The 13182-nt window shown below is 55.7% G+C and overlaps 1 protein-coding gene across 9 annotated transcripts in view; it reads left to right on the top strand.

Moving 5' to 3' along the window:
• The window catches only part of LOC102124147 (DNA polymerase delta catalytic subunit), a 43365-nt gene extending 31970 nt beyond the window's left edge, over positions 1 to 11395 (top strand). For 6 of the 9 annotated variants that reach the window (XR_012427894.1, XM_045380334.2, XM_005590006.4 and 3 more), the window contains one exon: positions 509 to 681. Coding sequence is in view for 8 of the 9 variants with exons in the window: in XM_045380334.2 (XP_045236269.2) it covers positions 509 to 614 (106 nt within the window). In the remaining variant the exon portion in view is untranslated. Of the gene's footprint in view, positions 1 to 508; positions 682 to 1604; positions 1653 to 2603; positions 2632 to 5115; positions 5189 to 5465; positions 5681 to 6259; positions 6411 to 6693; positions 6695 to 10441 lie in introns of those variants that run through there. The other 3 variants (XM_065535758.2, XM_005590008.5, XM_045380335.3) reach the window with 3 other exon arrangements.
• The last annotated feature ends 1787 nt before the right edge of the window (positions 11396 to 13182 follow it).

Consider the following 13182-nt stretch of genomic DNA (forward strand, 5'->3'; position numbering starts at 1 on the left):
CCAACCTCTGACTCCAAGGCCTCTCCTGAGCATCCTCCCAGCCCATCCCCTTCCAGCTGTGAGCTCTCCTGAGCCTCAGTGTCCTTGCCTGAAAAATGGGCCCATCCCAGCCCCCCAGAGGGGGGTAGGTGCTGAGGGGCAGGGCCCGGCACCCACTGTTGCCCGGGAAATGGCTGTCCTCACGACACACCCAGCCAGCCTGGCCCCCTCCCCAGGGCGGGGCCGGGCTTTCCCCAGGGAACGGGTAGGCGGGGTGGGTTCCCACGCCAGGTGACAGGTGATATACGGCCAGCCGTGGCCCTGCACCTCGCCAGGCACCCGCCGTTATCGGCTCCCCCCCGTGCCTGCTGAGCAAACAGCCGCTGCGGGAGGGGGCGGGTGGGCTGGGCAGCAGGCGGGGGCCAAAGTCCTGGGAACAGCCCCCACCCCTCTCCCAGGCTGGGCACTGGGCCTTGGCCGGTCCTGACCCTGCCCCTGCCCCCGCCCCCGCCCCCGCCCCCACCCGCAGCCGGGACTGCCCCATTTTCTACATGCGCAAGAAGGTGCGGAAGGACCTGGAGGACCAGGAGCAGCTCCTGCGGCGCTTTGGACCCCCTGGCCCCGAGGCCTGGTGACCCTGCAAGCATCCCATGGGGCGGGGGCGGGGCCAGGGATAATTAATAAAGTTCTGGACTTTTGCTACATGGTGCTTTGTGGTCTCTGGGGGCACACGGTCTGGTTTCATAAGCCCTGGTCCTGGCTGGGACCCTCCTGAGGCCCCCACTGCACCTCATCCTCAGCAGAAGCCCCCTGGGCTCCTGCCTGTGCTGCCTGGTTCGTGTGGGCCAAGCCTGCATGTGTCCTCCCTGGCCCTGAATGACACCTATCCCGGCGCTTCTCTGCCCTGCTTAGGACCCCCAGGTGTCTGGTCCCGGCCCAGCCCTCCCTGGTGATGACCCTGGGGACCCTGGTGGCTGCCCCGCCCTCCAGGTGCTGACCTGTTTCCTCCAGGCCTTGGGGCAGCCCCAGGCTCACCGGGGCTTCCACTCCCCAGCACGGCCAAGAGGACCCCCCCTCGCCCCCCGCCGGGCCACACACCCACGATGTTTCCACGTCAAGGTCCTGGCAATGGGCTTTGGGTCTGGGTTTCCCCCCAGCGACTCCCATCTCTATCCCCGCAGCCTCTAAATGCCCTCAGACACCCTCAGCCCTCCCGTCACCTCACACATCCCCCCCGGGAGAGCCTTGTGCTCGCCCCTCGGGCCCCCAGCCTGCCGCTGCTGGAATTCAGCTCCTGGGTCCAGATCCTCTGTTTCCTGATTCTCCTCCTCAGTGAACCCCAGCCCTTCCCTGACTTTCAGGATTCCCCCAAATCCAGCTCCTGTCCCATCTCCAGCCCTCAAGGTCAGCCCCCCAAACCCAGCCCCACGGGGATCCCCAAATCCAGACAGCCTCTGGCCCGCCCTCCCTGCCACGTGACAAAGGGGTTGTGCAATCCAGCCCCCTCCCCTGACCCCCTCCCTGAGGGGATTTTTGAGGAGGGCCGAGCTTGTGGACAGCGGGCACCCTCCTCCCCCCGTAGGGGCTGGGCCAAGATATAAATAGGGTTGGCGGCTGCAGCGGGCGGCAAACAGCCTGCCCGGCACCACCATGCTCGCCCTGGAGGCTGCACAGTAAGTGAGGGCCCCCAAACCTGCACCCGGGGTCCCCACCTGCACTGCCCCTCCGTGGGGCCTTACCCATGGGCAGGGGTCTCTGCTCCTCAGGGCAGGTGGGTGGGAGTGGAGGAAGGGGTCTCACTGCCCCAGGACACTTGCTAGCATGCCCTCGCTGGGACTCTCCTCCATCCCCCCAGTCCCTGTCCTTCCTGTTCCCCACAGATCTCATTTCCTCGGGACACTTGCTAGCATGCCCTCCCGCGGGCGTCCTCCGTGGCTCTCACTCTGTCCATCCATGACTCTTCCCCTCTCCCCGAGTTCCCGTATCTGTTCGCTCTGTATCTGGCATCTCCTGGCTCTCAGCGTTCTGCCTGTTGCTCTCTGTCTCCGCCTGTCTCTGTGTCTCTGTCTCCAGTTCTCGCTCTCCCTGCCTTTCGCTCTCCTTCTGCCTCACCCTCCATCTGGGGCTCCAGGAATCCTCCCTGCCTCCGTGCGTGAATGTCCCTTTGCACACCTTTCTCCCTGTCCCACCTCTCCTGGAACCTCCTCATCTGAGACTCCTCTGGGTTTCCCCCTCTCCACCCAGACATCTCTCCATCCCTCTCCTCTGGTCCAAGCTGGACTCATTTAACTGACTCGCCACCAAGGCCGCACTTGACCCAGGCCCCCTCTCCATCCCCACACCTCCTTTCCGGGACTTTCTCTCCCTCACTTTCCCTGCCCCTCCCCACTAGGGTGTCTATGCAAATCCTGGGGAGGAGGGGGACATTTGCCTCCCCCCCCACCCCCCCCACTTCCTGTCCCAGCAGAGGGTAGTGGGGGAGTCCGGTGAATGTGGTGGGGCTGGTCCCTCACACAGGGCTGTGGTGGTCACAGCTGCTGCCGCCTCCCCGTCAGCCCCCAACCACTTTGAGACTCAGGTGGCTGGAGGCAGCCTCAGCATGCCCTTGTGTCTCTCCCCTCCAGGCTCGACGGGCCACACTTCAGCTGTCTGGTGAGTTGGGGCCCCTGGGAGCCAGGGAGAGGTGGCCCATGGTGACCTCCCTCAGACAAGTGATTTGCTTCCTTCCTCAGTTTCCCCTCCCGCGTCTTCCTGTCACTTTGTTTCTGAGCTCCCCCTTGGTATCTCCTGCCACCCCCATCCGTATTTTTGATGTCTCTCTCCCTCTCTCAGCCTGAATCCACTTCCTTGTGGCTTTGCGTCTCTCTCTGCCCATCCCACATTCAGCAGGTGTATTTTCATGTTCCTTTCCTTCTTGTTTGTTCATAGTTTTAAAAATTGTATTCTGTAATAGTTCAGACACGGAATACTATACCCAACACCCTTGAACCCACAACCCAGTCTGATGTGCTTGAAAGAAACCCCCTGTTCATGCCCCTCCACATTCACACCCCAGTCATGTTTTTTTGTTTGTTTGTTTGTTTTAATTGAAGTGTAACTAACAAGTCAGTAAAGTGACAAATCGTGTGGACACTTCAGTGAGTTTTTGCATTATCTATACACCGTGTAGCCACAAGCCAGATCAAGATGCTGAACATTTCCATCTCTGAAATATTCCTTCCTGTCCCTTCTCAGTCAATAACTTTCTCTAATGTTTTCCGCCACCAAGTTGTAATTTGTTTTGCCTGCTCTTTTTTTTTTTTTTTTTTTTGGAGTCTCACTCTGTCACCCAGGCTGGAGTGCAGTGGCACCGTCTTGGCTCACTGCAACCTTCACCTCCCAGGTTCAAGCAATTCTCCTGCCTCAGCCTCCCAAGTAGCTGGGATTACAGGCACGCGCCACCACGCCTGGCTAATTTTTGTATTTTTAGTAGAGACAGGGTTTCACCATGTTATCCAGGCTGGTTTCAAACTCCTGAGCTCAAGTGATCCTCCCACCTTAGCCTCCCAATTGCTGGGATTACAGGTGTGGATCACCACACCTGGCTGCCTGCTTTTGAATTTTATGTAAAGTGAGTCATACAGCATGTCCCTTTTGGGGTCTGGCTTCCCTCACTCAACATGAAATGTGTGTCAGTGTTTGTCCTTTTTCCTTGCTGTATAGTACTCTATGATCAGCCCACACCACAGTTTGTTTATCCCTTCTCCTGCTGATGACGCCTGGGCTGTTTCCAGTTGGAGACTCATAATAAAGCTGCTGGGATGATTCTGGAACAAGGCTATTTTGTGCACATCCATTTTCAGTTCTCTTGATTAAATGCCAAGGAGTGAGACTGCCAGGTCCTAGGCATGGTGTGGATCTAGCTTTAGTTTTTCCTAGACTCGAGTTCTTGAAGCAACAACACATGATTCCTGGGGCAAATCAACATATGGAGGTTTATTTATTTATTTATTTATTTATTTATTTATTTATTGAGACAGTCTTGCTCTGTCGCCAGGCTGCAGTACAGTGGCATGATCTCGGTTCACTGCAACCTCCACCTCCTGGGTTCAAGCAGTTCTCCTACCTCAGCCTCCCGAGTAACTGGGACTACAGGTGTGCACCACTATGCCTGGCTAATTTTTGTATTTTTACAAAATACAAAACACCATGTTGGCCAGGCTGGTATCGATCTCCTGACCTCAAGATCTGCCTGCCTTGGCCTCCCAAAGTGCTGGCATTACAGGCGTGAGCCACTGTACCCGGCCTATTTATTTTTTGAGACAAAGTCTCACTCTGTCACCCAGGCTGGAGTGCAGTGGTGCAATCTCAGCTCACTGCAACCTCCACGTCTCAAGTTCAAGCAATTCTCCTGCCTCAGCTTCCAGAGTAGCTGGGATTACAGGCACCTGCCACCACATCCAGCTAAGTTTTACATTTTCAGTAGAGACGGGGCTTCACCATGTTGAGCAGGCTGGTCTCGAACTCCTGACCTCAGGTGATTCGCTGGCCTCAGCCTCCCAAAGTGCTGGGATTACAGGCGTAAGCCACTGCACCTGGCTAATTTTTGTATTCTTAGTAGAGATGGGATTTCACCGTGTTGGCTAGACTGGTCTCGAACTCCTGACCTCAGGTGATCTGCCCGCCTCAGCCTCCCAAAGTGTTGGGATGATAGGCGTGAGCCACCACGCCCGGCCTGGAGGTGTATTTAAAAAGCACTGACCCCTGCTTCTGTTAAGTGAAACACTTCCATTTCCCCTTGCCCTTCACCTCCAGAGCCCCCAGGCAGGCAAGGCTGGGAAAGGTCTTCCACCCCTTCTCCAGGTGCCCTGATGTGCTGACTGTGTGCCAGTGAGGGGTCGGGGTTCTTGGGAGCCCACCGTCTTAGCAGGAGCTGGCTGCTGTGTGTCCCTGTTGGGTTGTGTCTCTACTCTCTGTATTTCTGTCTCTTTGTCCCTGTCTCTGATGCCTAGTCTCTGTCTCTTTGTTGCTCTAATCTCTCCAGCGTCCCCTCTTCTCTCCCCTGTCTGTGCTGGAGTCTCCCCAAGGGTTCAGGGTGGGGGTTGGGAGTCCCCAAGGCCTGGAATGACCCCTCTTCCCTCCTGCACCCCGTACCAGTACCCAGATGGCGTCTTCTATGACCTGGACAGCTGCAAGCATTCCAGCTACCCTGACTCAGAGGGGGCTCCTGGTGAGTGACCCCAGCCCAGTACCCTTCCTGGCCTGGGGCCCATTTCACAGATGGGGGAGCTGAGGCCCAGGGGAGGTCATCACCTAGCACAACAGGATAAAGGTGGCCTGGGCCTGTAGCCCTCCTCCCCTTTCCTCTCCCACCCATCCGCTCCCCCATGCAAATCCTGGGGTCAGAGATTTGCACAGCCTACAATGGCCTCTCTGTGCTGGGGGCTTCGACTGGGAGGAGGCCTCCCTCAGAGCTCCCAGCTTCTGACTCAGTGCCCCTCCCCCAGACTCCCTATGGGACTGGACTGTGGCCCCACCTGTCCCAGCCGCCCCCTATGAAGCCTTTGACCCAGCAGCAGCCGCTTTTAGCCACTCCCAGGCTGCCCAGCTCTGCTATGGACCCCCCACCTACAGCCCTGCAGGGAACCTCGAACTGGCCCCCAGCCTGGAGGCCCCAGGGCCTGGCCTCCCTGCATACCCCACGGAAGACTTCACCAGCCAGGTGAGTGGTAAGGGGACAGTTGAAATCCAGCCCAAAGCAGGTGTGGTGTGTAATCCCAGCTACTTGAGAGGCTGAGGTGGGAGGAGGATTGTTTGAGCCCAAAAGGTCGAGGCTGTGGTGAGCGGAGATCATGCCACTGCACTCCAGCCTGGGCAACAGAGCAAGATCCTGTCTCAAAAAAAAAAAAAAAAAAAGAAAGAAAAGAAAAGAAAACTCAAGCTCAGTCATTTGGCTGAGGTGTGCTGGGTGCCAGGCACCGCACGGAGACTGCACATAGTAACCCCTGCAGCAGCCTCCCAGGTTACGTTCTGTTGTTGCCCCTCTGAACAAGTGAGTCAAGAGAGGTAGTGACGGGAAGCCAGGGACAGGGCAGCCTCACATTACCTGTGTTGGACCAGCTTTAAGGAGGTGCCTCAGGTGTCCCCTGGCCACAGTGTGGTGATCTGAACAAAGGCCAGAGTCCACGCTGTCAACAAAGAGGGAGACCAGAGCCAGGAGGGCCACCGCCTTGGCCTGAGAGGAGGAAGTGGAGGGAGACAAGGGGTCCCTGGACATGCAAGTGACCCTGACCTTCCGCAGACCCTGGTTTCCCCGGCATATGCCCCGTACCCCAGCCCCGTGCTATCAGAGGAGGAAGACTTACCGCTGGACAGCCCTGCCCTGGAGGTCTCGGACAGCGAGTCGGATGAGGCCCTCGTGGCTGGCCCCGAGGGGAAGGGATCCGAGTCAGGTATGCGGGAGTGGCTGGGGTGGGGGAGATGCCAGCTGGAGATGGTTGGGGGGCTGAGAGCACCATGGCTTCCTGGGCCTCTACATATATGCCAGCACTCCAGGCAACTCCAGATCCACACCATCTGCTGGCTGTGTGACCTTGGGTAAGTGCCTCTACCTCTCTGTGCCCAGGTTTCCTGTCTGTGCGATGGGGATGGAGGTGATAGTGTCTACCCTCCTGAGGTCGTTGGGAGGATTAGATGGGATAATAAGTGTAAATGGGACAGCAGTGCCAGGCACAGAGTAAGCACTTCAATAAGTCGACCTCTTCCCCATCATTCCTGACACCACAGCTATGGAAGTAATAACACTGTCAACCCCCAACGCTTCAACCCTTGCCCTGCCCATGTGCCCAACATCCTTTATGCTCAACCCCAAGAAAGCTGAGATCATTCCTTACTTTCTGTGCCTGGGCCTCGCTTTCTCATCTATAAAGTGAGCATCATTGTCATCGTCCCTATCTCACGGGGTTATGACGGAGATTAAATGAGCTCATAATTGTAAAGCACCTTGCAAAGCACCTGGCCCTACAGGCTCCACAGTGGATTGTAAAAATCAACACACAGGCTGGGTGTGGTGGCTCACGCCTGTAATCCCAACACTTTGGGAGGCTGAGTGGGGCAGGACCTGAGGTCAGGAGTTCGAGACCAGCCTGGCCAACATGGCAAAACCCCGTCTCTACTAAAAATACAAAAATTAGGCCGGGCGCGGTGGCTCACGCCTTTAATCCCAGCACTTTGAGAGGCTGAGGCGGGTGGATCATGAGGTCAAGAGATTGAGACCGGCCGGGCGCGGTGGCTCAAGCCTGTAATCCCAGCACTTTGGGAGGCCGAGATGGGCGGATCACGAGGTCAGGAAATCGAGACCATCCTGGCTGAAACGGTGAAACCCCGTCTGTACTAAAAAAAATACAAAAACTTAGCCGGGCGAGGTGGCGGGCGCCTGTAGTCCCAGCTACTCGGGAGGCTGAGGCAGGAGAATGGCGTAAACCCGGGAGGCGGAGCTTGCAGTGAGCTGAGATCCGGCCAGTGCACTCCAGCCTGGGCGACAGAGCGAGACTCCGTCTCAAAAAAAAAAAAAAAAAAAAAAAGAGATTGAGACCATCCTGGCCAACATGGTGAAACCTCACATCTACTAAAACTACAAAAATTAGTTGGGCGTGGTGGTGCGCACCTGTAGTCCCAGCTACTCGGGAGGCTGAGGCAGAAGAATCGCTTGAACCCAGGAGGCAGAGGTTGCAGTGAGCCGAGATCTCACCACTGAAGTCCAGCCTGGTGACAGAGTGAGACTCCATCTAAAAAAAAAAAAAAAAAATTAGTGGAGCATGGTGGTACGTGCCTGTAATCCCAGCTACTCAGGAGGCTGAGGTGGGAGAATTGCTGGAACCCAGGAGGCAAAGGTTGCAGTGAGCCGAGATTGCACCACTGCACTCCAGCCTGGGTGATAGAGCAAGACTCCGTCTCAAAAACAAACAAACAAAACCACAGCCTCATTAAAAAAAAATTTAATTAATTTATTTTTTGAGACAGAGTCTCGCTCTGTCACCCAGGCTGGAGTGCAGTGACACGATCTCAGCCCACTGTAACCTCCACCTGCTGGGTTCAAGCAATCCTCCTGCCTCAGCCTCTGGAGTAGCTGGGATCACACCACGCCCAGCTGAATTTTGTATTTTTAGTACAGATGGGGTTTCTCCATGTTGGCCAGCCTGGTCTTGAGCTCCTGACTTCAGGTGATCCATCCGTCTTGGCCTCACAAAGTGCTGGGATTACAGGCATGAGCCACTGTGCCTGGCCACACAGCCTCATTTGTGGCTGAGGAGACTTCAGCTCAAAGAGGTTAAGTCACCTGTTTTAACTTAGGACATTTAAGATGGAGAGGATCTCTCCAATGACTAGGGAAGACATAAGATGGAAATAAAGATTTTATTTATTTTTATTTATTTATTTGAGACAGGGTCTCCATCTGTCACCCAGGCTGAAGTGCAGTGGCGCAATCTAGGCTCACTACTGCCTTAAACTCCTGGGCTCGATCGATCCTCCTGCCTCAGCCTCCTGAGTAGCTAGGACCACAGGCATACACCACCACACCTGACTAGTTTTTTAGATTTTTGTAGAGGTGAGGTCTTGCTATGTTGCCCCGGCTGATCTCCAACTCCTGAGCCTATGTTATCTTCCCACCTCAGTCTTCCAAAGTGCTGAAGTTACAGGCATGAGCCACCACACCCAGCCGGAAATAAATTATTTTATTGCTTATAGGTCCTGGGGCATACATGGCATGCCTGGAGGCCACACACACACACACACACACACACACACACACAGGTCAGGGAGTGCAGGCAGGGAGGGAGAGAGAGAGGGATCAGTGGACTGATGCCTTTATTGGGTCCAAGGTGTCAACCAAACAGGTTTCCTGAGGGGGGTTTTAATTGGTGGGTTCAGGCCAGGCACGATGGCTCATGCCTATAATCCCAGCACTTTGGGAGGCTGAGGCAGGAGAATCGCTTGAGCCCAGGAGGCAGAGGTTGCAGTGAGCTGAGATCATACCATTGCACTAGCTTACAGTAGCTTGTTGACTCAGCTACTGTAATCTTAGTAGCTGGGATTACAGGCATAAGCCACCACACCCAGCTAATTTTTGTGTTTTTAGTAGAAACGGGGTTTCATCATGTTGGCCAGGCTGGTCTCGAACTCCTGACCTCAAGTGATCCGCCCACCTCAGCCTTCCAAAGTGCTGGGATCACAGGCATGGCCCACTGCACCCAGCCTCCAACTTATATTTTAAATGAATGTCGAGGCAGCCTAAAATTATAAGAATTCAGTCAGGTGCAGTGGTTCATACCTGTAATCCCAGCATTTTCAGAGGCCGAGGTGGGAGGATCACCTGAGGCCAGGAGTTCAAGACCAGCCTGGGCAGCATAGTAAGACACCATCTCTACAGAAAATAAAACAATTAGCCAAGCCTGATGATGCATACCTGTAGTCCCAGCTACTGGGGAGGCTGGGGCAGGAGGATTGCTTAGGCCCAGGAGGTCGAGGCTGCAGTGAGCTGTGATTGCTCCTCTGTACTCCAACCTGGGTGACAGAACGAGACCCTGCCTTGAAAAAAAAAATTTAAAAAATGTCACTATGTCACCACCCCAAGGTCACACTGCTGTAAAATGGCAGAGATGGGATTCTTGTAGCCAGTGCCCTGCTCTGAAACTCCCAGTTATTGGCCGGGCGCAGAGGCTCACACCTGTAATCCCAGCATTTTGGGAGGCCGAGGTGGGCCGATCACCCGAGGCCAGGAGTTCGAGACCAGCCTGGCCAACAGAAACCCTGTCTCTACTAAAAATATAAAAATAAGCTGGGAGTAGTGGCGCATGTCTGTAGTCCCAACTACTCGGGAGGCTGAGGCAGAATTGCTTGAACCCTGGAGGCAGAGGCTGCAGTGAGCCGAGACTGAGCCATTGCACTCCAGCCTGGGCCACAGAGCAAGACTCTGTCTCAAAAACAAAGAAAAGCCTAGGAGCCCAGGAGTCAGGTGCCCTGGCCTTTCCCGGGACCCTGTCCCGGTTTGAGCTGAGAGGCTGGGAGACCAGAAGCAGGAGAGATAGCCAGGCCAATGCAACTGCCTCCAGATCTGTTTGCCTCTCCGTTATAATCCTTTGAGCAGCGCTGTCAACCCATTTCACAAACTCTTTCATCCATTAGCTCAACAAATAGGGAATATTACGTGCTGGCCACAAGGCAGAAGGCAGGACAGATGTAAATCTCGAACATTAAAGCACAGAACTCCGGAGGGGGCCTGGGGAGGACAGCTTCGGGCAGGGGGAGTGACTTGCCCCCGTGGTGAGGGGCGCAGAGCCAGGAGTATGTAACAGCCACTTCCTCACCCCACTTCTCAGATCCAGGAGATGGAGGCCGGGGCGGAAGTCTCGGAGGAGGGTGGATGGGGAAGGCGGGGCCTTAGGGACCCCTCGCCTAACGCGTGCCCCCGACCTCACCGCAGGGACCCGCAAGAAGCTGCGCCTGTACCAGTTCCTGCTGGGGCTGCTGACGCGCGGGGACATGCGTGAGTGCGTGTGGTGGGTGGAGCAGGGCGCCGGCGTCTTCCAGTTCTCCTCCAAGCACAAGGAGCTCCTGGCGCGCCGCTGGGGCCAGCAGAAGGGGAACCGCAAGCGCATGACCTACCAGAAGCTGGCGCGCGCCCTCCGAAACTACGCCAAGACCGGCGAGATCCGCAAGGTCAAGCGCAAGCTCACCTACCAGTTCGATAGCGCGCTGCTTCCTGCAGCCCGCCGGGCCTGAGCACACCCGAGGCTCCCACCTGTGGAGCTGCTGGGGGACCTCACGTTCCAGCCAGGATCCCCCTGGAAGAAAAAGGGCGTCCCCACACCCTACCTGATATGACTTATGCATCCCTACCTTTTGGGGGTAGGGGGAGTGCTGCCCTGCCATAATCCCCAAGCCCAGCCCGGGCCTGTCTGGGATTCCCCACTTGTATCTGGGGTCCTTCTGGGATTTCTTTGTCATGTACAGACTCCCCAGGATCCTCAGGTTTGGGGTGACAGGACCTATGGACCACTATACTAGGGGAGGCAGGGTAGCAGTTCTTCCAGAATCCCAAGAGCTTCTCTGGGATTTTCTTGTGATACCTGATTCCCCAGTGAGGCCTGGGACCTTTTTAAGATCCCCGTGTGTCTGTAAACCCTCAATCTCATCTGGGGTGGGGGCCCTGCTGGCAACCCTGAGCCCGGTCCAGGGGGCCCTCTTGTCGGATCTGAGATCTCCTCCTTATGTCTGGGGCCCTCTGGGAGCTGTTGTCATCTCAGATCTCTTTGCCCATCTATGGCTGTGTTGCCACATCTGTCTCCTCATCTTTGAGATCCCCCAATTCTCTGGAACCATTCTGCTGTCCCTTTTTATGTGTCTGGAGTTCCCCAATCACATCTAGGGCTCCTCCGAGATCCTTTTGTCATGTCTGAAATCACTCTTGAGAGGTCTGGGGTGCGGGGGGATGGGGAAGTCAGTGAAATGTGTCTTGTCTGGGCCCTGTCAGGGACACCCTTGTCATATCTGGGATCCTCTAATCACATCTGAGACCTCCTAGGCTGTCCATCTGATATGCCCTTTCAGGGACCCCACAAAGACTGAGTTCTCATGGGGACCCTACCCTTCCTGGTGGCCCTCCCTATGGCCATGCTGAGGACCACTCTGGCTACATGACTGATTTTTGGGTGATCATGGCAGCTCCCCACCCACGTCATTTCTAACCAGAGGTCTCAAGGTGGTCACCCCCTGCCCCCCAACCCAGGCCCCGGTCCCTGGTGATGGTCTCTTTAATTCAAAGTAGCATTTGGCGGTGGAGGTGTGAGGGATCCACATTAAAGCAGACCATCAGCTGGGAGTGGCTCACACCTGTAATCCCAGCACTTTGGAAGGTGAGGCAGGGGGATGGCTTGAACCCAGACATTCAAGACCAGCTTGGGCAACATAATGAGACCTCATCTCTACAAAACATTAAAAAAAAAAAATTAGCCGGGCATGGGGGTGCACACCTGTGGTCCCAACTGCTCAGGAGGCTGAGGTGGGAGGATCTCTTGAGCCCAGGAAGTCGAGGCTGTGGTGAGCTGTAATCGTGCCACTGCACTCCAGCCTGGGCGACAGAGTGAGACACTGTCTTAAAAACAAAAAAACAGGCCGGGCACGGTGGCTCATGCCTGTAATCCTAGTACTTTGGGAGGCTGAGGTGGGCGGTTCACGAGGTTGAGAGATTGAGACCGTGCTGGCCAACATGGTTAGTCCCAGCTACTCGGGGGGCTGAGGCAGAAGAATCACTTGAACCCAGGAGGCAGAGGTTGCAGTGAGCCTAGATTGCGCCCCTGCACTCCAGCCTGGACCACAGAGTGAGACTCCCATCTGAAAACAACAACAAAAAACAGCAGACCATTCAAAATAGGGAGACTTTGCATCACCCAGATTTCTGCCTTCACTTAAAACTTTGGACGATCTGGAGAGAGTGGGCCAGTTTTTGGAGGGGGGTGGGGAGCTGGAACGGGAGGACAGTAGCCTTTCCTAATGGGGTATTTGTTCTCCAGTCTGCCCCAGTCACTGCCATCCTTGGCTATCTTACCCCAGCAGCTTCTCAAGCCCGTTTGCTTTAGATCACTGTATAAACCCAGCTGGAACTGAAGCCTGGGTGGACTATGGAGCACTGGTTGTGACCCCCAGGGAGTGTCAAAGGCTGAGGGCCAAGAGGCCAGAGGTCCTGGAGCCCGGGTGGACAGGTGGATCTAGGGTGAATGACTTGCTGCTTCCCAACCTTAGTTTGTGCCTTCTGTGAAAAACAGAGAGAAGGAGGAGGAAGATCTCAAAAAGCCTTTCTGGCCCAGTACGGTGGCTCACACCTGTAATCCCAGCACTTTGAGAGGCCGATGCAGGTGGATCACCTGAGGTCAGGAGTTCAAGACCAGGCTGACCAACATGGTGAAACCCTGTCTCTACTAAAAATACAAAATTAGCTGGGCGTGGTGGCGCATGGCTGTACTCCCAGCTACTTGGGAGGCTGAGGCAGAATTGCTTAGAACCTGGAAGGCAGAGGTTGCAATGAGCTGAGTTCGTGCCCTGCACTCCAGCCTGGGCGACAAGAGCGAAAAACTCCGTCTCAAAAAAAAAAAAGCTGTTGCAGCCCCTGTTGAGCCTTTGACACCGCCTGACTCCCAGGAGGAGGAGGAGGAGGAAGAAATACCA

This window comes from Macaca fascicularis, chromosome 19 (assembly GCF_037993035.2).
Source record: "Macaca fascicularis isolate 582-1 chromosome 19, T2T-MFA8v1.1".
Lineage (NCBI taxonomy): Eukaryota > Metazoa > Chordata > Mammalia > Primates > Cercopithecidae > Macaca > Macaca fascicularis.